At 35.7% G+C, this 26864-nt stretch overlaps 1 protein-coding gene across 9 annotated transcripts in view; it reads left to right on the forward strand.

Annotated features, from left to right (window-relative positions):
• The window catches only part of KIAA0586 (KIAA0586 ortholog), a 125775-nt gene that overhangs the window by 33403 nt on the left and 65508 nt on the right, over positions 1-26864 (forward strand). For 7 of the 9 annotated variants that reach the window (XM_032622263.1, XM_032622266.1, XM_032622264.1 and 4 more), the window contains 11 exons: positions 1338-1461; positions 5360-5492; positions 6099-6316; positions 6723-6795; positions 8234-8461; positions 9437-9611; positions 13355-13549; positions 15010-15197; positions 17002-17115; positions 18651-18731; positions 26256-26449. In XM_032622263.1, the coding sequence (XP_032478154.1) occupies positions 1338-1461; positions 5360-5492; positions 6099-6316; positions 6723-6795; positions 8234-8461; positions 9437-9611; positions 13355-13549; positions 15010-15197; positions 17002-17115; positions 18651-18731; positions 26256-26449 (1723 nt within the window). The remainder of the gene's footprint in view (positions 1-1337; positions 1462-5359; positions 5493-6098; positions 6317-6722; positions 6796-8233; positions 8462-9436; positions 9612-13354; positions 13550-15009; positions 15198-17001; positions 17116-18650; positions 18732-26255; positions 26450-26864) is intronic. The other 2 variants (XM_032622265.1, XM_032622267.1) reach the window with 2 other exon arrangements.

Genomic DNA, 26864 nt, shown 5'->3' on the forward strand with positions numbered 1-26864 from the left:
TTTTTAATATTTGTATTTAAATGATACTTTCTGGGCAAATCAAGCTTCTTTAGATTCTTTGTAGAAGGAGTTGGAGATACACCTTTATAATTATTCTGACTATCTTCAACATGTTATTACTTAAACCTTTAATGAAAAAAATTTGTTATTAATAAATAAAAAATAATGCTTTATAGAAGGTAAGGTTGATTATCATGTTTACTTATATTGTTTTTAAGTGTGAATTTAAATACTAAAACTCAGAGAAATTTAACATTTATTATTGTGTTCAATTGGAAAAAGTTTTAATAACCTTTATAAGTGACAGGAAATAATAATTTGTTATAGACACTTAAAATATAGCCTTTCTAGTAAAAGTAAGTAAAAATGTTAAATATAAACTTTCATTTTTGGAGTCATTTAAATGCATTCCAGTCTTGTCTTGGACACATTTAAAGAATCTTAAGGAATTTAAAAGATAATAAAATCTTTAATTAATAAACTAACCTCACCAAAAAAAAAAAGTTTGTTATGTAGTCTCATTAAAGATGAGGCTAGGGCTTCCCTGGTGGCGCAGTGGTTGGGGGTCCGCCTGCCGATGCAGGGGACGCGGGTTCGTGCCCCGGTCTGGGAGGATCCCACATGCCGCGGAGCGGCTGGGCCCGTGAGCCATGGCCGCTGAGCCTGCGCGTCCGGAGCCTGTCCTCCGCAACGGGAGAGGCCACAACAGTGAGAGGCCCGCGTAACGCATAAAAAAAAAAAAAAAAAAAAAAAAAAAAAAAAAAAGATGAGGCTAAAAGGAAGATTCAACCAATAGTTGTTGTGAAGAAATAGTTAAATCTCCCTTTTACTGTTTATAAAAATAGTTACAGGGCTTCCCTGGTGGCGCAGTGGTTGAGAGTCCACCTGCCGATGCAGGGGACACGGGTTCGTGCCCCAGTCCGGGAGGATCCCACATGCCGCGGAGCGGCTGGGCCCGTGGGCCATGGCTGCTGAGCCTGCGCATCCGGAGCCTGTGCTCCGCAGCGGGAGGGGCCACAGCAGTGAGAGGCCTGCGTACAGCAAAAAAAAAAAAAAAAAAAAATAGTTACAGTTTACTGGGCTTTGTGATGATGTTACTTCTCATTCAAATTCCTTTCTTCTGTGATGGAAATAAATTCAGGCCTAAAATTTTACCGGTATAGTTTCCTTGAGTTATAAATATTTAGTTTTATTGATGAATGTATGTATAGTCTACATTGTAAATTGAGTAGGTCATCACCACATGAAACTAATTTAGTACAAATATATGTGAGATAGTATATAAAAGAGAAATGAATTAGTACTTGAAAAATGATACTGTATTTTTTCTATTGTAGAAGATGTAGGACTCTTGGAACAAATCTTGAATAACTATGATTCTTTGACAAGAATAAGTGAATCTTCAGACAAAAACTTACTAACTAGATCAAAAATAGGATGGAATCCTGAGAGGAGAAACAGGTAAAAACAAGAGATTGGAATAAAAGCTACATTGAAAAGAGCTTTGTTTATATTTTTAAAATTTCTTTAGAAATTTTAGTGAATTTAAAACATTGCTTTAAAAAATTGTCTTAGATTTAGTTACTGTTTTCTTCTGCTAATAGATCTTTCCTCTTTTCTATAATTATGAATACATCTAATTTTCTCAAACTGTGGATTATTTACTATTCATTTCTGATGAAATGCCATCTGGGATTTGCTTCAATAATAATCCATTGCAGGGGCCTCCCTGGTGGCACAGTGGTTAAGAATCCACCTGTCAACACAGGGGACATGGGTTCAAGCCCTGGTCTGGGAAGGTTCCACATGCCGTGGAGCAACTAAGCCTGTGCACCACAACTACTGAGTCTGTGCTCTAGAACCTGCAAGTCACAACTACTGAAGCCTGAGCACCTAGAGCCCGTGCTCTGCAACAAGAGAAGCCACCACAATGAGAAGCCAGTCCACCGCAACGAAGAGTAGCCCCTGCTCACCTCAACTAGAGAAAGGCCGCATACAGCAACGAAAACCCAACACAGCCAAAAATAAATAAATAAAAATAAAATAAATTAATTAAAAAAAATCCATTGCAGGGTGGGGAAAACTGGGTTGGAAGTATAAATGAAATGAGAATAGCCGTAAGTTAGCCATTTTTGTAGTTGAATAAAGGTATATAGAGGTCATTATATTATTCTTTCTACTTTTGTGTATGTTTGAAACTTTACATTATAAAGAGTTTTTAAAAAGTCAAGTAAATCTAAGCCACTATAATTTTTTTTGAATGTCATGAAAACTACAATAATAAAAACTAAACGTGTCACATTTTGCATAATCTCATAAGAAGACATTACAATTTTTGTCCATTACGTTTAATGTAATTACTGATAAAGTAAGATTTATGTCTGTCATGTTGTTATATGTTTTTTTATATCTTAGGTCTTTTTTTATTCCACTATTCCTCCATAATGTCTTTTTTTTAATTAAATAGATATATTCTAGTATAAGATTTTCATTCCCTTGTTGCTTCTTTTACTATATTTTTTGAGTTTTTTCTCAGTGGTTGCCCTAGGAATTACAATTAACATCTTAATTTAAAATGATCTAGTTAGGATTAATACCAATTTAATTTCTATAGGATTCAAAAACTTTGCTCTGATATAGATTGATTCCCTCCCCCTTTCTTTCTGCTATTATTGTCATACAAATTATGTCTTCTTGCATTATAAGTTTGTCTATACAGCTTGATAATTATTGCTTTATGCAGTTGTCTTTTAAATCTGATAGAAGAAAAGAGTTATAAACAAAAATAATTTAATACTGTCTTTTATATTTACCTATGTAGTTAACTTTTACCAGTACTCTTTGTTTCTTCACATGGGTTTGAGTTAGTTTGTGGTGTCCTTTTATTTCACTTTGAGGGACTCTTTTTAGTATTTACTGTAGAGTAGGTCTGCTGGTGATGAATTCTCTCAGTTTTGTCTATCTAGGAATGTCTTAATTTCTACCCTTGAAGGGTAGTTTTGCCAGATGTAGAATTTTTGGTTGACACTCTTTTTCTTTTAGTGCTGTGAATATGTCATCTCACTGCCTTCTAGACCTCATGATTTCTGATGAGAAGTAAGCTGTTAATCTTCCTGAGGAAACTGTATATAATTTTTCTCTTGCTGCTTTCAGGATTCTCCCTGTGTCTTAGGCTTTTGACAATTTGACTATGATATAGCTAAGTGTGGATCTCTTTGAGTTTATCCTCCTTAGATTTTGTTGATCTTCTTGGATGAGTGGATCAATATTCATTGAATTGGGGAAGGTTTTGGCCATTATTTCTTTACACAGTTAAATAGTGCACATGACCTTTTTTTTCTCTCCTAGGGCTATGTTGTATGCTTGATGATGTTCCACAGGTCTCTGAGACTTTTAATATTTTCATTCTTTTTTTCTTCTGTTCCTCAAACTGGATAATTTCAATTAATCTATCTTTAAATTTGCTGATTCTTTCTTTTGCCAATTTGAATATGCTGTTTAGCCCGTCTAGTGAATGTTACATTTCAGTTATTGTATTTTTCAACTCTCAGAATTTCTATTTTTTTAAAAATAGTTTTTATCTTTATTGATATTCTTTGGTGAGACTTCATTCTTTTAGGTTTCTTTTTGGCTGTGTCGTGTAGCTTGCAGGATCTTAGTTCCCTGAGCAGGGGTTGAACCCAGGCCCTCGGCAGTGAAAGCGTGGAGTCCTAACCAGTGGACCACCAGGGAGTTCCTGAGACTTCATTCTTATACTTTCTTTTAATTGTAGTAGCTCATTTATGTTCTTTTTCTAGTAAGTCCAATATTTGGGGTTCCTCAAGGACAGTTTCTACTGACTATGCTTTTTCCTGTGTCTGAGTTATACTTTCCTGTTTCTTTGTGTCTCACAACATTTTTGTTGAAAATTAGACATTTTAATGTGCCAGTTCTGGAAATCAGATTCTTCCAGCAACTGCCGCCCCGTCCAGCGTTTGTTGGTATTGCTGATTGTTGTTGTTGTTGTTCATGTTGTTGCTGTTTGTTAAGTGATTTTCCTGGACTAATTCTATAATTTTAATTCTTTATCATGTGTAGCAAGTCTCTATTTGGTTAGCTAAGTCTGCTAATGATTGGAAGGAGATTTCCTTATCTGCTTTGAATGAATAAGTCTCCCTGTCTTTGCAAGGGGCTGTGTGTGTGTGTGTGTGTGTGTGTGTGTATCTACATGTTGGGGCGTACCTTCAGTGCTCCAGCAGTTTATAAGTCTGTCTTAACCTTAACTTCCTACTCGCACAGAGCCCATGGTCAGTCAGATGTGAAAGATTAGGCCCTTTTTAGGTCATTCTTTTGCATGCACATAGCCCTGTACATGCACATGACCTTCTAGATCCCCAGTAATGTGTTGGAGCTTTTCAGAACTCCACCATGGACATCTCATTCCCCAAATTTTTGGTTTATTGTTTACCCTCTTGTTTGCCTCAACTGGCATGACCCCCTCAGGCAGCTAAGATGTTGAACAATTGGCACTGTTTTCGAAGAATGACCTGGGGATGGGATTTCTCACTGAGATAAGTCTGAGTCAGGTCTAAGGAGAAACCCTGAGAAGGGACTTTTTGAGGGGCTCCAAACTCGTTCTGACTTTTTAGTGGTTGTGAGGCTGTTGGTTTTCTTTTTTTAAAAAATGTTTATTTATTTATTTTGGCTTTGCTGGGTCTTAGTTGTGGCACGTGGGATCTTTCTTGAGGCCTTTTTAGTTACTGCATGCAGGCTTCTTAGTTGCACCATGCAGACTTCTTAGCTGTGGCATACATGTGGGATCGAACCTGGGCCCCCTGCATTGGGAACATGGAGTCTTACCCACTGGACCACCAGGGAATTCCCGAGTCTGTTGATTTTCAAAGCTACCACAGAGTTGGGGAAAGGGCTCTGGGAATAGGGCAAGTTAAAAATGCCATAGAGCTTGCTGTTCTTGTCAGCCATTTTCTTACTTAAATATTCCTTGGGTTGTTGCAAGCTTTTGTTTAATTTCCAGCGTTCTGCAAAAGCTGATTTGACCATTTTTGCTAGTGTTCTCTTTACTCTTAACAGGAGTAGATTTTTAGAGATTCTTACTCCACCATTCCAGAAGTGCTTTTGCACGTTAGCTTTTTCCTGCTCTTTTTCTACTATTCCTAAACCAGTCTGGCCAGAGTAATCTTGTTTCTTGTAATTTTTGGTGTTTCGTATGTTTAATCACATAACTGATTAATTCTGTTGTACAATTTTAATAAGACTCATTTAGAATTCATATAACTAAGGATGTATCAAAGATTTATATAATCAACTGTTTACTAAATTTATGACAATTTAGAAAACTTTAATTTTAAATCTTTTACAGCATTGACCCTCTATCCACTCAGAAATTTCCTTCCTATGAAGAACTAGGAACAGCTAAAGTGACCGTGCAGAAGTCTGATGATATTCTTCATGATCTTGGCCAAAAGAGGAACGAAACAAATGGCATACTCCAGGTAAGGTGGGAGCAAGATACTAAAATTAATGATTAGTAAAGGTAAAAATTACGAAGAAATAAAGTTATTAAGACAGAAAGCAAGAGGAATGGTGAAGACAAAGCATGGAAAGACATGTCAGCCCAGCCTGTTCCCCTTACAAAACTTTTCCAAAAGCCCTCATCAAGTGATTTCTACTTACTGCTCCTTGGCTAAGACTGAGCCACATGGCAACCTGTAGCTCTCCAGCTTCTGTTGGAGAGGAAGGAAGGCGGAAGGGAACTGTGAATGGCCCTCGTTTATCCAGTTCACATTGTCTGCTCTGCCTACCTAGAGCCAACTTGCTCTTATTTTGTTTTAGCTTTCTTCACCAGATAGAGCTTTTGTTGGCCACCAGACTGCTGTGGGCTTCCCAGCCCCATTTCACTGAACATTCACATTAGTGCTTCTAAATGGAAAGAAACTTTAGTTGCCAAGTATTCTTTTATAGCTCTTCAATTTGACAAATTGATTCCTTAGACTATATTGGCATAGTATATGTCCCAAACTATAGTAATAGCTCTTATTTGGATTAAAATATTAATATGAGTTTTACATATTAACATTCTTGCCTTTTTATCTTTTAAGCCAAAAGAATCTCAGATTGTGTCAGGGGTTGCTGATCTTCCACAGAATTCCATTAAGCTTCAAATAACCAATACGAGATCCATATTGAAAGATGCTGAGAAGATTTTGAGAGGAGTACAAAACAATAAAAAAGTACTTGAAGAAAACCTGGAAGCTATTATTCGTGCAAAGGATGGAGCTGCCATGTATTCATTTATCAATGCTCTATCTACCAACAGGTAGGACAGGATGTTGGCATCCCAAGGTTTTTTTTATGAAACTGCCAGTTTACAGGCTCTCGTAATTTTTTTTCTAAGTGCTTCATTTTGTTTTAGTGTGTTTTAATGTTTAGAAAATGTTCTTCATTGCCTTTGACATGTGGACTTATTATAAAGTTGGAATTTGGGTATGTACATGTTGCTATTATTTTTCACAGATGTTAATTTTCCCTGTTTTTTTCTCTCCTTGGTACATTTCTTCTGGGATCTACATGTGCTTTTCAAACATTCGATGAAACTAATAACATTGGTTTTTCATTTTCAGATGAAGGATATTGGGCTACACAATAGATTCAAAACTAGGTAAGAGATCTATTCTTAGGACCTTTAATGTTAATTTAAGAAAATTCTTTTTTCTGTTTTGTAGAGAGGTGTCAGAGAAGATTCGGATCAGAAAGGCAGTAGATAACTGGATTAAAACTATTTCTGCAGAAATTCAGGTAGGTATTGGGAAAAAAAAGAATTAATTGAATTCTTAGGAGATAACATTTATTACAATTTACAAGTATCATACATATTCTCAAAATATTCCTTTTAAGTCCACTGATAATTCTTAATTTCACTCTTTATACTTACTTAGTAATAAGTTTCATTTTACTTAACATGTGCTTTGTCTCATAAATTATATTATGGCTGTTAACTGGAAAATTGTGGATAATAACTAAAATATGAGTGATTTGAAAGAAAATTTAGCAAAAGCATTTAGAAAAGAAAGAAGTATACTTACAAAAAAAGGATCCTTTAAAAAGAAAGACAGCAGATTTAGAAGCATTGGCTTACCAAAGTACAAACATCAAAGTTACTTAAAAGGAAAATACTCCACAAGATTTTTAAGGTTACTAAGTTTAGAGAAGTCAGTTCCAGCTGGAAAAACTGCCACTTTCTCACCTCCACAAAGCTCATGGTGTATCTTCAGACATTAGCATTGCAAAAATCCACGACAGTTGTTTTTATCAAGGGGTCAGTAATTTAAAGGAAATTCTTAAAATTCTATGTATTTGAAGAAGCAAAACTAGACAGGGTAACTTATTTTTACCTTGGGATGCAAAGTGTTTTTTCCTGACTGTAAGATGTGTGTATCTACGTACTCACAGTGGTAGAAGATGAAGTGTTAGTTTTTTTGGTTTGGGGGATTTATTTTTGTTTCTTTCTTGTTTTTTGTTTTTGGGGGGTTTTTTGGCCTCACTGTGTAGCTTGTGGGATTGAACCTGGGCCCTCAGCAGTGAAAGCACAGAGTCTGAACCATTGGACTGCCAGGGGATTCCCTAATATACACTTTTAAACACTGTTGTTTTAAGAATATATGTCTTTAATATGGTTATAAAGAATTTATATTAACTGCTATGTAATGCGCCAGAAAAAAAGTGAGCTAAGCGTCAGAAGACTTGGAGTTCATATCTGGTTCTGCAGACGACTAGCAATATATGTCACTCTATAACTGTGGATTTCATGCAAAATATGCTTGTTTAAACCTACAAGTAACTTTAATTTATAAATAAATCTCAGCATATTATTACAAAATTGTTTACTTTTTGGAAACTTATATTTTAATTTAATTTTTGGAACAGTTACTGTATTCATATGTTTTAAACATCAAGAAGTGTAAAAAGCTTTATAATGAAAAGTTGCCCTCTTATCCCTGAACATCATCTACTATTTCTCATTCCCTCTGCTCCATAAAACACCAGTCTTTTTAATTTTTTGTTTATTCTAAAAAGAATTTTTATTCATATGTAAACCAATATCATTTACTTATAAAGTCTTTAAAACTGCTAAATTATATTTCTATAGCAGCAGAAAATGAATTCTAGTACTTTTGATGTGAAAGCATTACTACTTGGATAGATTTTAAGTAATTTTAATTTTGGTTATGTTAAGGATGAACTGGCAAGAAAAGATTATGAACAAAAGAGATTTGATCAGAAGAACCAAAGGACCAAGAGAGTTCAGAACATGAGTAAAGATATTAAAACCAACACACAAGACAAAACGGTAAACAACTCTGTAATTCCAAGAAAACATTCTCAAAAACAAAAAGAGGAGCAAATTAGAAATCCACCTACAAGGAGCATGCCTGCTTCAAGCTTACAGAAAGAGAAAAAAGAGGTAAGATCCTAATCTGGTTTTGTGATGTAAATGTTGCATTATAATTGATCATTTTTTAAAGACATAAATAAGGAAATGACTATGAAAATGTTTTAAAAATATGAATGACTATACAAATGTAAACCATCTTTAAACTATTGATATTTAGAGTTTTGGATATCCATCATGTAGAAATCACTGCACAAAGTATACAGTTCCTTCCTTCTGACATCTCACACTTATAATCACAGTATTTCAGTTACAGCAGGTATATCTAGAGATCATCTAGTCCAAAAATTAGATCCTCTAGTTCATGGTATTCAAAATTGTATTTCATCTTTGTATGTTTTGTGTGTGTGTGTGTGTGTGTGTGTGTGTGTGTGTGTATAAATTTTAGTTTGTTTATTTTTCAGTTTAACAAATGTCTGTTTAGTGCCTAGTGATTGCGAGGCATGGCACTAGATCCTAGAGGGAATTTTTTGGCTGTTCTAACTAAGCTGTAACTTTGTTAATGCCAAACATGGATTGTTGGGCAGATTCATAAAGCATCTGATTAATTCAGTACTTAGTACTTAGAAGATGCTCAATAAATGCTACCTTTCTGTGGCATTTAGTTGTGATTGAAGGTGAGATCAGGAATGTAGGAAATTATTTAAAGACTTGGTTTATGTTATTTTACTGTACTTGACAGTTATTACTTTCATATGTAAAATGTGTTTAAACTTACTTTTTGGTGCTGAAAGTATGCTTAGTAGTGTAAGAAACTTCATGTTTTTTGGGTGGAAGATTTTTGTATTTAATTTTCATGCTTTGGAAAACTCTATAACTGTAGTTTGAGAACTATCTCCAGAATTTAAGAGCCATTCAACGTAGAGGACTTTCCTGACCTGATCATTCTTAGTATAGTACTTAAGTTGGCAAAAGGGGTTTTTAGAAAAATGAGATAAGTGTTTGATGACTATTTTGCTGGTGAGTTGAATAACTTTGTATACTTAGGGGTTTTTGAAAGCAACCACAGTGGTACAAGACAAGGATTATATGTTACAAATCTATGGAAAACCAGTTTATCAGGGTCATCGCAGCACTCTTAAAAAAGGACCATATCTCAGATTTAATTCTCCATCTCCTAAGTCCAGACCACAGAGACCAAAAGTAATAGAGCAAGTTAAAGGTAAGGAACCTCATTTTTTGGTGATAAAACTCATTTTTTGTGGTATTGGTTTAATATGTAGAGTTTAATTTTTGCTTTTTATTACTTATAAATACTGTTCAAATTATGTAATGCTTAGGGATGGAAACATTTCCTTTTAGGAAAGTAGGGAAAAATAGACCAGATTCAAGATAGGATCAGTGGGGAAAAAATAGGATTAGATGGTATCTTCAGATAAAGCATGATAAAAGTTATGAGATGATGACTTTTAAGCCATTTAAATTATAATCTAGGGAACGTAGACATTTCCTTGCAAAGCTTACTCCATGACATTCTTTTTTTTTTTTGCAGTACGCGGGCCTCTCACTGCTGTGGCCTCTCCCGTTGCGGAGCACAGGCTCCGGACGTGCAGGCTCAGTGGCCATGGCTCACGGGCCCAGCCGCTCTGCGGCATGTGGGATCTTCCCAGACCGGGGCACGAACCCACGTCCCCTGCATCGGCAGGTGGACTCTCAACCACTGTGCCACCAGGGAAGCCCCATCACATTCTTTATGAACAGAAAGATAAGCCATATGCTGTACATTATCATAAAAGTGCTTATGGGCACTTTTGCAGTTTGGTTTGTCCTCAAAGAGCCTTAGTTAGCAAAGGGGAAAAATTTTTTTGTTACTTTTGTACACAACTAAAAATACCTTTATCACTATATGTTTTGACTCACACCTACCATTTCACTAGTATATTTAAATATAACTCTTAGTTAAATATTGAGTCCGTTGACTTTGGTTGCATTTTGATGTTTCTCAACTTGTGCTTTAGCAGTCTGTAAGGCACTTTGGCAACATGCCGTCACTCATGGATCCCAACTCATTTACCTTTCTGATCCTTTCTGGAAGTTGAAGCTGTGGCAGTTGCTTTATTTTTCTTTCCTTTCCTTTCCAAAAGTTAGTTGATCATATAGGGTGTCAGTTTATCTACAAATCCTATAGATTTTATTTTACTAAGCTTGTGGATGATATTTACCCTAATGTTTCCTTGTTTCTTAGAGCTTGCTATTGACTTATATTTGGGGTTTGGTAAGCCTTTGCAAAAAATAAGTTAAGGTTTTAAAATACTTTTAAATCCAAAAATCACTTTATGAAGTAATCCTTTTAATGGTAGAAGTGATTGAGAACCTATGGACCTAGGCTTCTCCTTGGGCCTTGGTGCCTGTTATTCCCTCTGCCTGGAGGGCTTTTCTGTCAGACCCTTGCATGGCTCAGTCAGTTCTTTCAATCTCTGCTCTTAGCTGTTAGCTCCTCAGAGAGGTCTATGTTGACCATCCTATCCAAAATGTTATCATTTAACCCTCTCTATTCCTTTGCCTGTTGTTCCTCATAGCACTTTTCACCATCTGACATTATACTTTTATTTGTTTATCAATTTTTTTCCTTACTAGAGTGTAAGCTACATGAATACAGTTGGTTTATTCAGTACTTGTAGTCCCTGTGTCTGGAATGATGCCAAACACATTTTAAATGCTGAAAAAATATATTTTAAATAAACATTCAAGGGGCTTCCCTGGTGGTGCAGTGGTTAAGAATCCACCTGCCAGTGCAGGGGACATGGGTTCAAACCCTGGTCCGGGAAGATCCCACATGCCGTGGAGCAACTAAGCAACTAAGCCCGTGTACATCTCACTTTTGATATTGTTTCTAAAAAATCTTTAAATACATTTTTTAAATCTTTAAAAACATCAAAAGTGCTTACTATGATGTTACTATTAGACACTATCTACATTCACTTCCCCCTCTGCCTTTAAGTTTCTTAGTGTTAGCAGTGAGAGAAGTTACTGCTAGGCACCTTTCAGATTCTATATAGCACCTGCAGTACAAACATGGAAGCAGAGGTATCAGTACCACCGCAGAGGCCCCCTCCACTGAAGAACCATTTGTTTGTAGCAAGTAAATTAAACGGCAGTCTTCTCTGAGGTGGTTGCCTGGAAGCCCAGAATTCAAACTAATCTGTTGTATTATAGTAAGAAATAAGCAACATCATCCCTTTCAGACTAAACAAAACTGGGTGGAAGCTAAGAAAAAGAAAAAGAAAACCTACCTTAGGTCTAGCTAGGGTTCAATTAAAAAGTTTTTTACAAATACCTTTTATGTGTCCATCATTATTATACTATGTATTGTGAAGGCCACAAAGAGTTAAGACATTGTCTTAATCCTCTTAAACTAGAGGACTTCCCTGGTGGCACAGTGGTTAAGAATCCGCCTGCCAACGCAGGGGGACATGAGTTCGATCCCCGGTCCAGGAAGATCCCACATGCCATGGAGCAGCTAAGCCCATGCACCACAACTACTGAGCCCGTGTGCTGCAACCACTGAAGCCCGTGCACCTAGAGCCCATGCTCCGCAACAAGAGAAGCCACTGCAATGAGAAGCCCATGCACCGTGACGAAGAGTAGCCCCTGCTCGCCACAACTAGAGAAAGCCTGCACGCAGCACCAAAGACCCAACGCAGCCAAAAATAAAGAAATAAATTTATCAAAAATAAATAAATAAACATTCAAGAAAAATATTCCTTCAATTGAATGAATGAATACTTGAGAACATGATGAAAAAAATATATAGATGTGGTACTAAAATTTTTCTTCCTCGGATCATAAAACTATATTTAAAAGTCTAGATTTATAAAACTACTCTTTTTTTTTTTTTTTTTTTTTTTTTTATGCGTTACGCGGGCCTCTCACTGTTGTGGCCTCTCCCGTTGCGGAGGACAGGCTCCGGACGCGCAGGCTCAGCGGCCATGGCTCACGGGCCCAGCCGCTCCGCGGCATGTGGGATCCTCCCAGACCGGGGCACGAACCCGTGTCCCCTGCATCGGCAGGCGGACTCTCAACCACTGCGCCACCAGGGAAGCCCTATAAAACTACTCTTATATTAAAAGTAAAAATGTAGAAATGTCAGGTATTTATTTATCAATAGAAAAGATTTTAGTTTCTTTTCCTTTACACTTTTAGTTTTCTTCACTTTTCTCAGGTTCCACAGAAATTTATGTTCTTCTCCAGAGAGACAGATAATCAGAAAAATTTCTAATTATTTAAGAATTCAGGATTTAATATCTATATAGGTTTACTAAATAGTGATTAAAAATGTATAATGTTATTAACTTCTGCAAGGTTTTAATAAATACAGAATTTGATTATCTGTACATAATTTCAAAGGATAAAGCCTGGTTATACAGAATAATGAGAGGATGAAAACATTTTCAATTCCAAAAATGGTCATTAACTTTCTTATACTCATAGGAAAAAACGTAACGAGTTAAATAATACATTCTGAATATTCCTTTGAATCTTTATTCAACATTTTATTCTAGTTATTGTATCTTTTCTATCATAGTAGTTGCACAAGTTGTTACATCTATTCAGAGGTTGAAAAACCATGACCTGCAGGTCAGCTGCCTGTTTTTATAAATAAAGCTCTATTGGAGCATAGCGATACTCGTTCATTTAAGTATTGTCTATGAGTGCTTTCATGCTACAACAGCAGAGTTGAGATGTTGCCACTGAGACCACACGGCCAATGAGGCTAAAATATTTACTATCTGACCAATTAAGAAAAAGTTTGCCAACCCCTGGTTTACTTATATTTTGGGGCCCTGTAACATTATTATATAGAATGAGATTTTTCTGTGAGGAAGGGTTGCTATATTTGTAGATGACTGTATAGTAGATGTTCAAACAATATTTTAAAATATCTGCCATTGGTCATTATTATAGGCACTAAAGTAAAGTCAATAAGAACACAAACTGACTTTTATGCAACAAAACCTACAAAGACAGATTCTAAACTGCAACATACCTTAACTACACTGTCTCCTGGTGAGCAGCAGTATTTGTTCAGCCCAAGCCGGGAAATGCCTACATTTTCAGGTACACTGGAAGGTCATCTAATTCCTATGGCAGTTCTTTTAGGTAAGACGTAACAAAATATATGGAGTAAATTTTAGAATTCTAATCAGCAATACCAGAAATCACAAAGTGATACTGACATAGTAGTCACCTACCTTTTCCTTTATGTGTTGTTTGTATTTGTGAGTAGGGCCACAGAATGTGTCTTAACTTGTGTAGTAGCAGTCTCTGAAATGATGCTATATTTTCACTTACAGGAAACATTCTTTTGGTATTTTATAATATATTTCTGTAGATGAAATTAAAATAATGTTTAGACATGTCATAGACATTCGTAATAATTAAAGAACTTGAGAATTTTGATTGGTTTAATATCATCATATCTTAGGAGAAAGTACTTTGAATTACCTTCTATATACTTTTGAACTAGGCCGTGATAAGTAAAAATTATGTAGTTGTGTGTTCCAAGCTAATAGTTTGTTATTAACTTATTTGAGGCCTCTCAGATCCATCATTGTAAAAGTTGAGCAAATAATTTTTGTTCTCACACTAGCTCTTCAAATTTTGATAGCTATTTTTTTTTTAAATATCACTGTGATTCTTAATTTTGGTGAATTATTTAAATGTGAATATTTTTCAACATAAGAGAATTTTTAATTTTGATATTATGGGTTAATGGCATGTCAACTTGGTAGCTGTCTGTTCAAACATGTCTTCTACTAAAATAATAGCTGATACTTATAAAGTCCTTACTGTGTGCCAGGGACAGATCTAAGCACTTTATATATATTAACTTATTTAATCCACTCTATAAAATGCATGGTAATGTACCAGTTTTATAAATGAAGAAACTGAGGCACAGAAGAGTTCAGTAATTTGTCAAAGGCCACATAGCTAGAGTGGAGCCAAGAGTCAAACCCAGGCAGTGTGACTTTAGAGTCTGTGTTTTTAATGAATGCACTGCACTGTCCCTCTTTACTTTGAAATTTAGGAAACAAGTGGAACTTTTGAAGTGAAAGGTAACAAAATTTTGACAGCTATGATAGTTAGCAGATAGTTGGCCTACGTGCTCTTTATTGGTAGTCAAACACTAGTATTTTGTTGTCGGTTTTATTTCTGTCTGTTGCTGCCCTACGAAGATTTGAGAATAAAAATAATACAACACAATGCAATACACTTTAGTTTTGGCTTTGCCACTTACTATCATAACCTTTGGCAAATTAAGTTATGTCTCTAAACCTCTGCTCCCTCAAATGTAAAATGTGGATAATATTAATACTCCATAAGCTTATTTAAATTAGATAGTGTATGTGAACTGTTTAGTACACATGAGCACCTAATGTTAGTCGCTGCTAAAAGGATGACATGGTGAGTATGATGGCAGTGGTGATGATAGAGGAAAAGGTGATTGCAGATAGTGCTTTCCTTTCCTATGAGAATTTAGGCATAAAGATCTAGGTTTTATATTAGAATTTCTCTTTACTTCTGAAATGGTTGACTTCTTTTCCCCCCAAATTTTTTAGGACAAACCCAAAGTAATAGTGATTCCATGCCACCTGCTGGAGTAATTGTAAACAAGCCACACCCTGTAACAGTGACTACTTCTATTCCACCATCATCTCGAAAAGCAGAAACTGGAGTAAAGAAACCTAACATAGCAGTTGTAGGAATGAAGTCAGAAAAAAGAGATCCTCCTCAGCTTACTGTGCAGGTATTCAGTGTGCATGAACAGAAAAATTTAAGGAAACAAATATTTGGCTTAACTTGAGTACTTAAAATCTATTATATTGCTTCATGAAAACTGTGCTTTCATGATGGGTCTTTCCTTCTTTCAAACTATGATATTAACGTGATATTGCTATCCTTGTTCTGCATGACTTAAGCTACCTTTTCTAAGCTGATAACTCATATCCAGGTGACTTGATGGTATTCCAAAGGGAACAATTCAATAGTATATAATAATTAATTTTAAAAAGGCTTAATGTGTTTGTCTTATATAATTAATACTTTAATCTTTATACAAACATATATAAGAGGACTTGAATGAATGGAGAGAGAACTTATAATGTGAAGCTTAAATATTCAAGATGACAATTCTTCCTAAGTTAATGTATAATTTAAGTGAAATTGTATTAAAAAATAAAAGCCATAATTCTTTTAAAACTTGAACTTTAGGATCATTTTGACATTTGAAAGAACAAAGGTTTAGAAAAGTTAAAGTGTTTTGATACTGGTCCTATTTCAGAAATAGCCTTGGTTATTTTAAAAAAACTGTAATATGTGATAGATAGTTCATTAGTCAGTGGGAAATAAGATTATTTTAAATGAAATAATGTATGTTATAATTAGTTAGCAGTGTGGAAAGTAGATCGGTTTTAGACTCTAAACTTTTACTGTGTATCAAGTGAGTTCCAACTAGGCAATTGGCTAAAGTATAACTACAAGATATACAAACATAGAAGAATTAGAAGATAATTGCGTGTAGTCCTTATCAAAAATGAAGTTAAGTCTGGATATAGAGGAAAAATCTTAGTTATGATAGAAAATAGATTTGAATCTATAAAATCTAAAACTTATATATGTAAAAGATTCCTAAATGAAAAGGAAAAACAAAATACAGTGAGAACATATGAAAGGAATATGATAGAAAGTTTTAATTTTTAAATATAAAAACCTCCATAAATTAATAAGAAAACATAAGAGCAAATCCAGAAATATTCAAAGAACATGTATAAGACTCTACAGAAGAGGAAGTTATAAGCAATCAAATTGAGTAATTTAAATCTTGCTAGTTACCAAGGTAATGCAAATTAAAATAACAATAATATACCTCCATTTAAAAACTGTTCTTGCTGAAGCACTTCTATTATCTAATTTGGGTGAAGGTTGGATAAAACAATTAATTATGTTTTTGATGATGGAAATAGAACTCTTCATTGCATTTGGGCAGTAATTATCAAGAATCTTAAATATTTATGCTTTTTGGCTCAAGAAGTTAGCCTAATATCTGGCTATCTAGCATAATGAAATAATTCAAAGTTCAGGGAAAAAACCCCTATGTATATATGAAGTTTTTTGGAGTGATATATATCTATCTATCTAATAGTGAATATCCTAAATGTTTACCAACAGGAAATGATTAAATAAGGCATGTATTTTCTTGAAATACTATGCAGTCATTTAAAATACTATTATGAAGTCTATATGGAAGTATAGTAAGGTGTTTATGACCTAATTACAATGGAAAATCAGGAATGAAACTGTTTTAGATTTTAGCTATGCATAAGTGGATAGTAAAAACATAAAGGGAATAGTGAAAATGATGTTGTCTTAAGATAATAGGATTCTTTGTGTTTCCCTTTTATTTTCCAAATTTTGTAAAATACACTTTCATAATTTAAATTTGTTATCCATTGACTTTGCAATAAAAAGTTAAATATGTTATTGATACATAGATTCACAAATATTTGAGTCAAAATGATGAACTGAAAGCTGGATGTTGTATTCTGTTTTAGGTATTACCCAATGTAGATATTGACAGCATTTCAAATGGTAGTGCTGATGTTGGTCTATCTCCGTCTAGTCCCAAAGAAGCATCTCCTCCTCCTCCTCTGAAAACCTGGATACAGGTATGTTCAGAAATGTATTCTATATCTTTGAGCAATGTCTGACTATGGATTTTTAACTAATGTTATTCCATGCAAAGGCTTCCATTATAATCTATTTTAATAATTTTCGTTTTAAGGAAAAGATTCAAAACAAATGTGAAATTGCTTTTTTTTTAATTAATCAATTTATTTTTGGTTGCGTGGGTCTTTGTTGCTGCGCGTGGGCTTTCTCTAGTTCCATAGAGTGGGGGCTACTCTTCATTGCAGTGCGTAGGCTTCTCATTGCAGTGGCTTCTCTTGTTGCAGAGCGCGGGCTCTAGGCTTCAATAGTTGTGGTGCGTGGGCTCAGTAGTTGCGGCACGCAGGCTCTAGAGCGCAGGCTCAGTAGTTGTGGCGCATGGGCTTTGTTGCTACACAGCATGTGGGATCTTCCCTGACCAGGGATCAAACTGTTGTCCCCTGCACTGGCAGGCAGATTCTTAACCACTGCTCCACCAGGGAAGTCCCTGAAGTTGCTTATGAACTTGAAAAAGAAAGTTTGTTTAATATCCTCACATTTATAAATGTTCTGAAAATGATAATCCTTAGTGTAACTTTTTGGTAACTTAAGTTGTAAGACTCATATGTGAAGAAAGAATTTCTGTCTCTTTGGAGAAGAATCTTGATTTAAATGGGAATTAAATTATAGTTTTCCTGAATGTGAATTTTATAGTGACAATTGGAGTTTATGTTTTGGGATGTTACTTTGTCGTCATACTATTGACATGAGGCAAAAATATGCATTTCTTTCTAATATTTATTTGCTGCTTATGATTGAATGACAAAATTATGACTTTACTACACAGCAAAATAGCACTGTAACATTTCCCCAGGTCTCCTCTATTGTAAGCAAATTTGTTCATTGAGGATACAGTTTTAAGGAGAGGAAGAACATCACTTTTTCACAATCAGAAATAGTAAAATAAAACTGGCCCTGAACGGCTCTTGTGCCTAATTTTATTTTTCATCAATAATTTTTTTAACCAGAAGTTTATTAAAACATATATGATTACAAATAATTTTTTGGACTGTTCATCATTCTTCTCTCAGGAATTGTCTATTGTGGTTTTTGGTGACTAGATTATATATAGTGAGGCCTAGAGGCTAAATTTGTAAAATAATTATTTTGTTTGTCTTTCTAAATTATTTGATTCTGTATCTGTCTTTTTGTGAGTTTGTATATGGGTAAACTTATATATCTATACATACAAACACATTTCTTTGTCTTAATTCTAGGAGAGAAATCACAATTATATCAACTTGATCAATTGACTTAAGTTGCATTGTTGGTGGAGTCCTTGATAGAAAAACTGATACCTAGTTTTTTATAGCTATTGAAATGATAACTTGGAGACTAGCTTGGATTTCATTTACTAGTTAAATCAAGTCTGAGCAGGATATCAAAATAAAAAATAGGGGCATGTAATTATAAGCTTATGCTATGGTATTATGATAAATTAGGTATAAATTAAAAAGACATTAAACACAACCAAAACTTTCTGAAAATGCTTTCTTAGACTCCAGAATTTATGAAGGCAGATGAAGAAGAGGTGAAGTTTCCAGGAACTAACTTCGATGAAGTAATCGATATCATACAGGTAACAAAGCTTATTAGCAATCACGTGAATTTATTTTTCTACTAGCATTTTTTTTACGTGATTTGATTATCTTTTCTTTTTAAAGACTTTATTATTTTTAGAGCAGTTTAGGTTCACAGCAAAATTGAGAGGAATGTACAGAAATTTTCTATATGTTCCCTACCCCCACACATGCATGGTCTCCCCCATTATCAACATACCCCAACAATTTTGACTTGTTACAAACTGACACTTCATAATCACTCAAAGTCCATGGATGACCTTAGGGTTCACTCTTTTTTTTTTTTTTTGCGGTACGTGGGCCTATCAGTGCTGTGGCCTCTCCCATTGCGGAGCACAGGCTCTGGATGCGCAGGCTCAGCGGCCATGGCTCACGGGCCCAGCTGCTCCGTGGCATGTAGGATCTTCCCAGACCAGGGCACGAACCCGTGTCCCCTGCATCGGCAGGCGGACTCTCAACCACTGCGCCACCAGGGAAGCCCGGGTTCACTCTTTATGTTGTATATTCTATGGATTTGGAAAAATGTGTTCATCATTATGCTATTATATAGAGTATTTTCTCTGCCCTAAAATCCTCTGTGTTCTGACTATTCATCTGTCCCCCCTACCCACCCCAGTCCCTGGCAACCACTGATCTTCTTACTGTCTTCATAGTTTTGTCTTTTCCAGAATGCAGTCTACTTGGAGTCATACAGTATGCAGCTTTCTCAGATTGGCTTCTTTCACTTAGTAAAATGCACTTAAGTTTCTTCCATATCTTTTCATGGCTTGATAGCTCATTTCTTTTTAGCATTGAATAATATTCCATTGTCTGGATGGACCACAGTTTATTTATCCATTCACCTACTAAATGACATTTTGGTTGTTTACAAGTTTTGGTAATTATGAATAAAGCTGCTATAAAAATCTGAGGGAATTCCCTGGTGGTCCAGTGGTTAGGATACCGTGCTTTCACTGCCAGGAGCCCGGGTTCAGTCCCTGGTCAGAGAAGTAAGATCCCGCAAGCCACACTGTGCAGCCAAAAAAACCCAAACAAACGAAAACAAAACAAAACCAAACATCTGATTTTTTCTGTGGACATACGTTTTTAACTCCTTTGAGTAAATATCAAGGAGCACAATTGCTGACTTATATGGTAAAAGTATTTTCAGATTTGTAAGAAACCGCTGAACTGTCTTCCAAAGTTGCTGTACCATTTTGCATTCTCACCAGCAATGAATGATAGTTCCTGCTGTTTCATATCCTTGCCAGCATTTGGTGTTGTCAGCATTCCAGATTTTGGCCATTCTAATAGGTGTGTAATGGTATCTTATTGTTTTAATCTACATTTCTCTACCTCAACATAATAAAGGCCATATATAAGCCCACAGCAAGCATCATTCTCAACAGTGAAAAACTGAAAGCATTTCCTCTAAGATCAGGAACAAGACAAAGATACCCACTCTCTCCAGTTTTATTCAACATAGTTTTGGAAGTCCTAGCCATGGCAGTCAGTGAAAAAAAAGAAGTAAAAGGATCCAAATTGGAAAAGAAGAAGTAAAACTGTTACTGTTTGCAGATGACATGATACTATCCATAAAAATCCTAAAGGTGCTACCAGAAAACTACTAGAGGGACTTCCCTGGTGATGCAGTGGTTGAGAATCCGCTTGCCAACTCAGGGGACACGGGTTCGAGCCCTGATTTGGGAAGATCCCACATGCCACGGAGCAATGAAGCCCATGCGCCACAACTACTGAGCCTGCACTCTAGAGCCCACGAGCCACAACTGCTGAGCCCATGTGACACAACTACTGAAGCCCGCGTGCCTAGAGCCTGTGCTTTGCAACAAGAGAAGCCACTGCAATGAGAAGCCCACACACTGCAACGAAGAGTAGCCCCCACTTGCCGCAACTAGAGAAAGCCTGCATGCAGCAACAAAGACCCAATGCAGCCAAAAATAAATAATAAATAAACTAATTAATTTAAAAAAAGAAAACTACTAGAGCTCATCAATGAATTTGGTAAAGTTGAAGGGTACAAAATTAATACACAGAAATCTCTTGCATTCCTATACACTAACAACGAAAGATCAGAAAGAGAAATTAAGGAAAAATCTCATTTACCAGTGCATCAGAAAGAATGAAATACCTAGGAATAAACCTACTTAGGAGGCAAAAGACCTGTACTCAGAAAGCTATAAGATGCTGATGAAAGAAATCAAAGACAAGACAAACAGATGGAGAGATATACCATGTTCTTGAATTGGAAGAATCAATATTGTTAAAATGACTATACTACCCAAAGTAATCTACAGATCCAGTGCAATCCCTATCAAATTACCAATAGCATTTTTCACAGAATTAGAACAAAAAATTTTACAGTTTGTATGGAAACACAAAAGACCCCAAATAGGCAAAGCAACCTTGAGAAAGAAAAACGGAGCTGGAGGAATCAGGCTCCCTCACTTCAGACTATACTATAAAGCTATAGTCATCAAAACAGTGTTGTACTGGCACAAAAACAGAAATATAGCTCAATGGAACAGGATAGAAAGTCCAGAGATAAACCCACACACCTGTGGTTACCTAATCTATGACAAAGGAGTCAAGAACATACAGTGGAGAAAAGACAGTCTCTTCAATAAGTGGTGCTGTGAAAACTGGACAGCTACATGTAAAAGAATGAAATTAGAACACTCCCTAACACCATACACAAAAATAAACTCAAAATGGGTCAAAGACCTAAATGTAAGACCAGGGACTATAAAAATCTTAGAGGAAAACACAGAATGCTCTCTGACATAAATCACAGCAAGATCGTTTTTTATCCCCCTCCTAGAGTAATGAAAATAAAAACAAAAATAAACAAATGGGACATAATGAAACTTAAAAGCTTTTGCACAGCGAAGGAAACCATAAACAAAATGAAAAGACAACCCACAGAGTGGGAGAAAGTATTTGCAAATGAAGTGACTGACAAGGGATTAATCTCCAAAATGTACATATAACTCACGCAGCTCAATATCAAAAAAACAAACAATCAAAAAATGGGTGGAAGATCTAAATAGATATTTCTCCAAAGAAGACATACAGATGGCCAACAGGCACACGAAAAGATGCTCAATGTCACTAATTATTAGAGAAATGCAAATCAAAACTACAGTGAGGTATCACCTCACACTGGTCAGAATGGCCATCATCAAAAAATCTACAAACAATAAATGCTGGAGAGGTTGTGGAGAAAAGGGAGCCCTCCTACAGTGTTGGTGGGAATGTAAATTGGTACAGCTACTATGAAGAACATTATGGAGTTTCCTTAAAAAGCTGAAAATAGAGCTACCATATGATCCAGTAATCTCACTCCTGGGTATATATCCGGAGAAAACCACAATTCAAAAAGATACATGTACCCCCGTGTTCACTGCAGCACTATTTACAATAGCCAGGACACGGAAGTAACCTAAATGTCCATCAATGGAGGAATGGATAAAGAAGATGTAGTACATATATACAATGGAATATTACTCAGCCATAAAAAAGAACAAAATAATGCCATTTGCAGCAACACAGGTGGACCTAGAGATTCTCATACTGAGTGAAATCAGACAAAGACAAATATCGTAAGATATTGCTTATATGCGGAATCTAAAAAAATGATACAAATGAACCTATTTACAAAACAGAAATAGAGTCACAGATGTAGAAAAGAAACTTATGGTTACCAAGGGGGAAAAGAGGGGGGAGGAATAAATGGGGAGATTGGGATTAACATATACACACTCTATATATAAAATAGATAAGTAATAAGAGCCAACTGTATAGCACAGGGAACTCTACTCAATACTCTGTAATGACCTGTATGGAAATAGAATCTAAAAAAGAGTGGATATATGTATAACTGATTCACTTTGCTGTACAGCAGAAACTAGCACAACATTGTAAATCAACTATACTCGAATAAAAATTAATCAAAAAATTCACATTTTGCTGATAAATGATGTGGAGCATCTTTTCAAATGCTTGTTTGCCATCGTTATATCACCTTTGGTGAGGTGTCCATTAAGGTCTTTGGCCCATTTTGAAAATTGGGTTATTTTCTTATTATTGAGTTTTAAGAGGGTTTTTTGGTATATTTTGGATAACAGTTTTTTTTTTTTTTTTTTTGCGGTATGTGGGCCTCTCACTGTTGTGGCCTCTCCTGTCGCGGAGCACAGGCTCCGGACGAGCAGGCTCAGCGGCCATGGCTCACGGGCCCAGCCGCTCCGTGGCATGTGGGATCCTCCCGGACCGGGGCACGAACCCGTGTCCCCTGCATCGGCAGGCGGACTCTCAACCACTGCGCCACCAGGGAAGCCCCTGGATAACAGTTTTTATCAGAATGTGTCTTTTGCAAATATTTTCTCCCAGTCTGTATCTTATCTTCTAATTCTCTTGACATTTGTTTTCACAGAGCAAAAGTTTTTAATTTGAATGAAGTTCAGCTTATCAATTAGTTCTTTCATGGGTTGTCCCTTTGGTCTTAAATTTAAAAAGTCATTGCCATACCCACAGTCATCTATGTTTTCTCCTATGTTATCTCTAGGAGTTTTATAGTTTAGCATTTTACATTTAGGTCTGTAATCCTTTTTTTTTTGGCATACGTGGGCCTCTCACTGTTGTGGCCTCTCCCGTTGCGGAGCACAGGCTCTGGACGCACAGGCTCAGTGGCCGTGGCTCACAGGCCCAGCTGCTCCGTGGCATGTGGGATCCTCCTGGAGTGGGGCACGAACCCGTGTCCCCTGCATCGGCAGGCGGACTTGCAACCACTGCGCCGCCAGGGAAGCCCTGTAATCCATTTTGAGTTAATTTTTGTGAAGGGTGTAATCTCTGTGTCTAAATTTTTTTTTTTTGCCTGTGAATGTCCATTTGTTCCAGCACCATTTGTTGAAAAGATTATCTTTGCTCCATTGTATTGCCTTTGCTCCTTTGCCAAAGATCAGTTGACTGTATTTATGTGGATCTATTTCTGGGTTCTTTGTTGTGTTCCACTGATTTATTTGTCTGTTCTTTCACCAGTACCACACTGTCTTGATTATTGTTAAGTCTTCACGTTGGATAGTGTCAGTCCTCCAACTTTGTACTTCTCCTTCAATATCATATTAGCTATTCTGGGTCTTTTGCCTCTCCATGATATCTTTTTAGAGTAAGTTTGTTGATATCTCCACAATAACTTGTTGAGATTTTTATTGGAATTACATGAATGTATAGATCAATTTGGGAATAACATCTTAACGTTATTGAGTCTTCCTCTCCATGAACGTGGAATATCTCTCCACTTATCTAGTTCTTGATTTCATTTATTAGAATTACGTAGTTGTCCTCATATAGATCTTGTACGTGTTTTGTTAGATTTATACCTAAGTATTTCATTTGGGGGGGTGTGCTAATGTAAATGGCATTGTGTTTTTAATTTCAAATTCTGCTTGTTCATTGTTGGCATATAGGAAAGTGATGGACTTTTGTATGTGAACCTTGTATCCTACAAACTTGCCATAATTGCTAATTAATTCCAGGAGTCTTTTTGTTGATTTTTTCAGCTTTTCTACATAGACGATCATGTCATGTGCAAAGATAGACAATCATGTCATGTGCAAAGATAGTTTTATTTCTTCCTTCTCAATCTGTATACCTTTACTTTTCTTTTCTTGTCTAATTATATTAGCAAGGACTTCTAGTACAATGTTGAAAAGGAGTGGTGAGAGGGAACATCCTTGCCTTGTTTCTGATGGTTGAATATCTTTTGACCATCAGTATTATGTAACAGAGCTTTGAGAAACTTCCTTTTACTTTGCAGTTAAATATATTTTTATTTTAAAATTGTAAGGTTGTTATTCTGTACTACAGTGTTATCTTCTATATCACCTAGCTACCTCCATGAAACTTAATGATTGTTAGCTGTTTCCCACCTGCATCTCCTCTCTCCTGCTTCCTACTTCCTTCTTCCTTTTTGTTTCCTTTGGTTTCCTTCTCTCCAGTCTGTCCTTTCTTCATTCTATTACACTTGTCTGTTTTCATTTCTGGATTATTGGCAAGTTCGCCAGTTAGTTCATATTGAGGAAAAAAGTTGTGAGGGGTCTAAAATCCAAGGGAAGAGCCCATATAGCAGGAAGAGATATAGAAATGATAGAAATGGTTAAATAGAAGGAGGGAAAAAGTAGCTGGAAGTAAAATATAAAGGATGGGAGAAAAGGTCATAGAACATAGAGACTACTTGAATAATGATGTGTCAGTGAACTTTAAAGAAGACATTTGTTTATATTTCTTAGACTTTCAGAACCAAGACTAGTTTTGTCAATCATAAAATAAAATCCTATTTTAAACATTAAGAGATATGCACTACATTGTTACTTGCTCACCAGTGTGTCTTCTCATGTGAGCTCGACATGAATGTTTTGAAGGTAAGAATATAGCAAAGACATTAGACAACTGTTCAATATATAAGTGAAAGGAACATTGTAGAAATAGCAAAGAATTTGGACTTCAAAGACAAGTGTTTCTATCCTTGCTCTGCCACTTAATAGCTGTGGACTTCATTTTTCAATGAGACAATATTATTGAGTTATATTTTTTAAAGAGCCCTAACTTTTTTTGAGATACATATTGCATTATTTACAGATAAAATGATATGGTATCTGTGGTTTACTTCAAAATGGTGTGCAAAGGGGAAAGTGGATGGGGGAAGTATAGATGACACAGAGTTCGTTATGAGTTGATAATTGTTAAAGCTGGGGAACAGGTAAGTGGGATTCATATTATTTATATGTAACAGATATAGTGCATGAGCACTATTTTGTTCACTTTTAAACATGTATATTTTTCATAATAAAAAGTTTTAAAATTCCGGAAGTAACTCTTTTAATCATGATGTGATGGTACAAATAATGTGTAAGATGACCTAACTGCATATTTAAATGTAAATTATATGTTCTGTAAGGATAAGCAGTAATATTTGGAAGTGTTAGTTTTACGACGATAATAAATTTATAGAGGGAAATGTTAATAATGTTTTATGTAGGAACAACCAAGTTTTCTAGCTTGTTTTATGATTGTTTAAAATGAATATATATATATTTTAAAATATTTATTTATTTATTTGGCTGCACCAGGTCTTAGTTGTGGTACGTGGGACCTTCGTTGTGACGTGCGGGATCTTTAGTTGTGGCATGCAGGATTTTTAGTTGCGGCATGTGGGATCTAGTTCCCTGACCAGGGTTGAAACCCAGGCCCCCTGCCCTGGGAGCGTGGAGTCTTAGCCGCTGGACCACCAGGGAAGTCCCTGAATATTGGGCTTTAAAAACACAATATAATTGTGTAATTAAGTTTCTTCAATGTGATTTATATGACAAGTGTGTATACTATAAATAATGTGATATCACCAGTTAGAAAATGCTATTGATTAATTTAGAAGTGTTGGTTAATTCACCTACCTAAGTTATCTCTACTTAGCACTCAGTAAGTGTTGAACAGATACATGAATATAATAGTTTTGTTTTTATTATTACCAGGAAGAGGAAAAATGTGATGAAATTCTGGAATACTCTGAACCAATTCTGGAGTTTAACAGAAGTGTTAAAGTTGTTTCTACAAAATATAATGGCCCTCCGTTTCCACCAGTTGCTTCTACTTTTCAGCCCACTACTGATGTTCTGGATGAAGTAATTCAGAGAAAAGAAACATTGGAAAATAGCTTAATTCAATGGTGAGTTTACAGTGGTGTTGGGATGAACAGAATTATAGTAGCAAGTATAAATAGAACGAAATTTTGGTTGAAAATCTTCCTTGTCTCCTTTTGTTTATTAAATTTTTCCTTTGCTGTAGTCACTGGACACTATCTGACATGAGGCTGAGGGTTTAACTAACTGTTGCAAGTATTGTTTCTGTCCTTGAATATTTGTACTGAGGCAGTCTATTATGACAAAAGAGGCTATTGCTGAGTAACAAAGCATTAAAGATGTACAAGTTCTTTAATCCAGTGGTTTATTAACAGAAATTTATCCTAAGGAAATAATCAGTTCTGCTACTAGGCCATAGAATACTTAGCACTTATAGTGCTTACTACAAACAAGGCACTGTTTTGTTTGTTACTTATATAAACTCATAAACTCTACTTTTAT

This window comes from Phocoena sinus, chromosome 2 (assembly GCF_008692025.1).
Source record: "Phocoena sinus isolate mPhoSin1 chromosome 2, mPhoSin1.pri, whole genome shotgun sequence".
NCBI lineage: Eukaryota > Metazoa > Chordata > Mammalia > Artiodactyla > Phocoenidae > Phocoena > Phocoena sinus.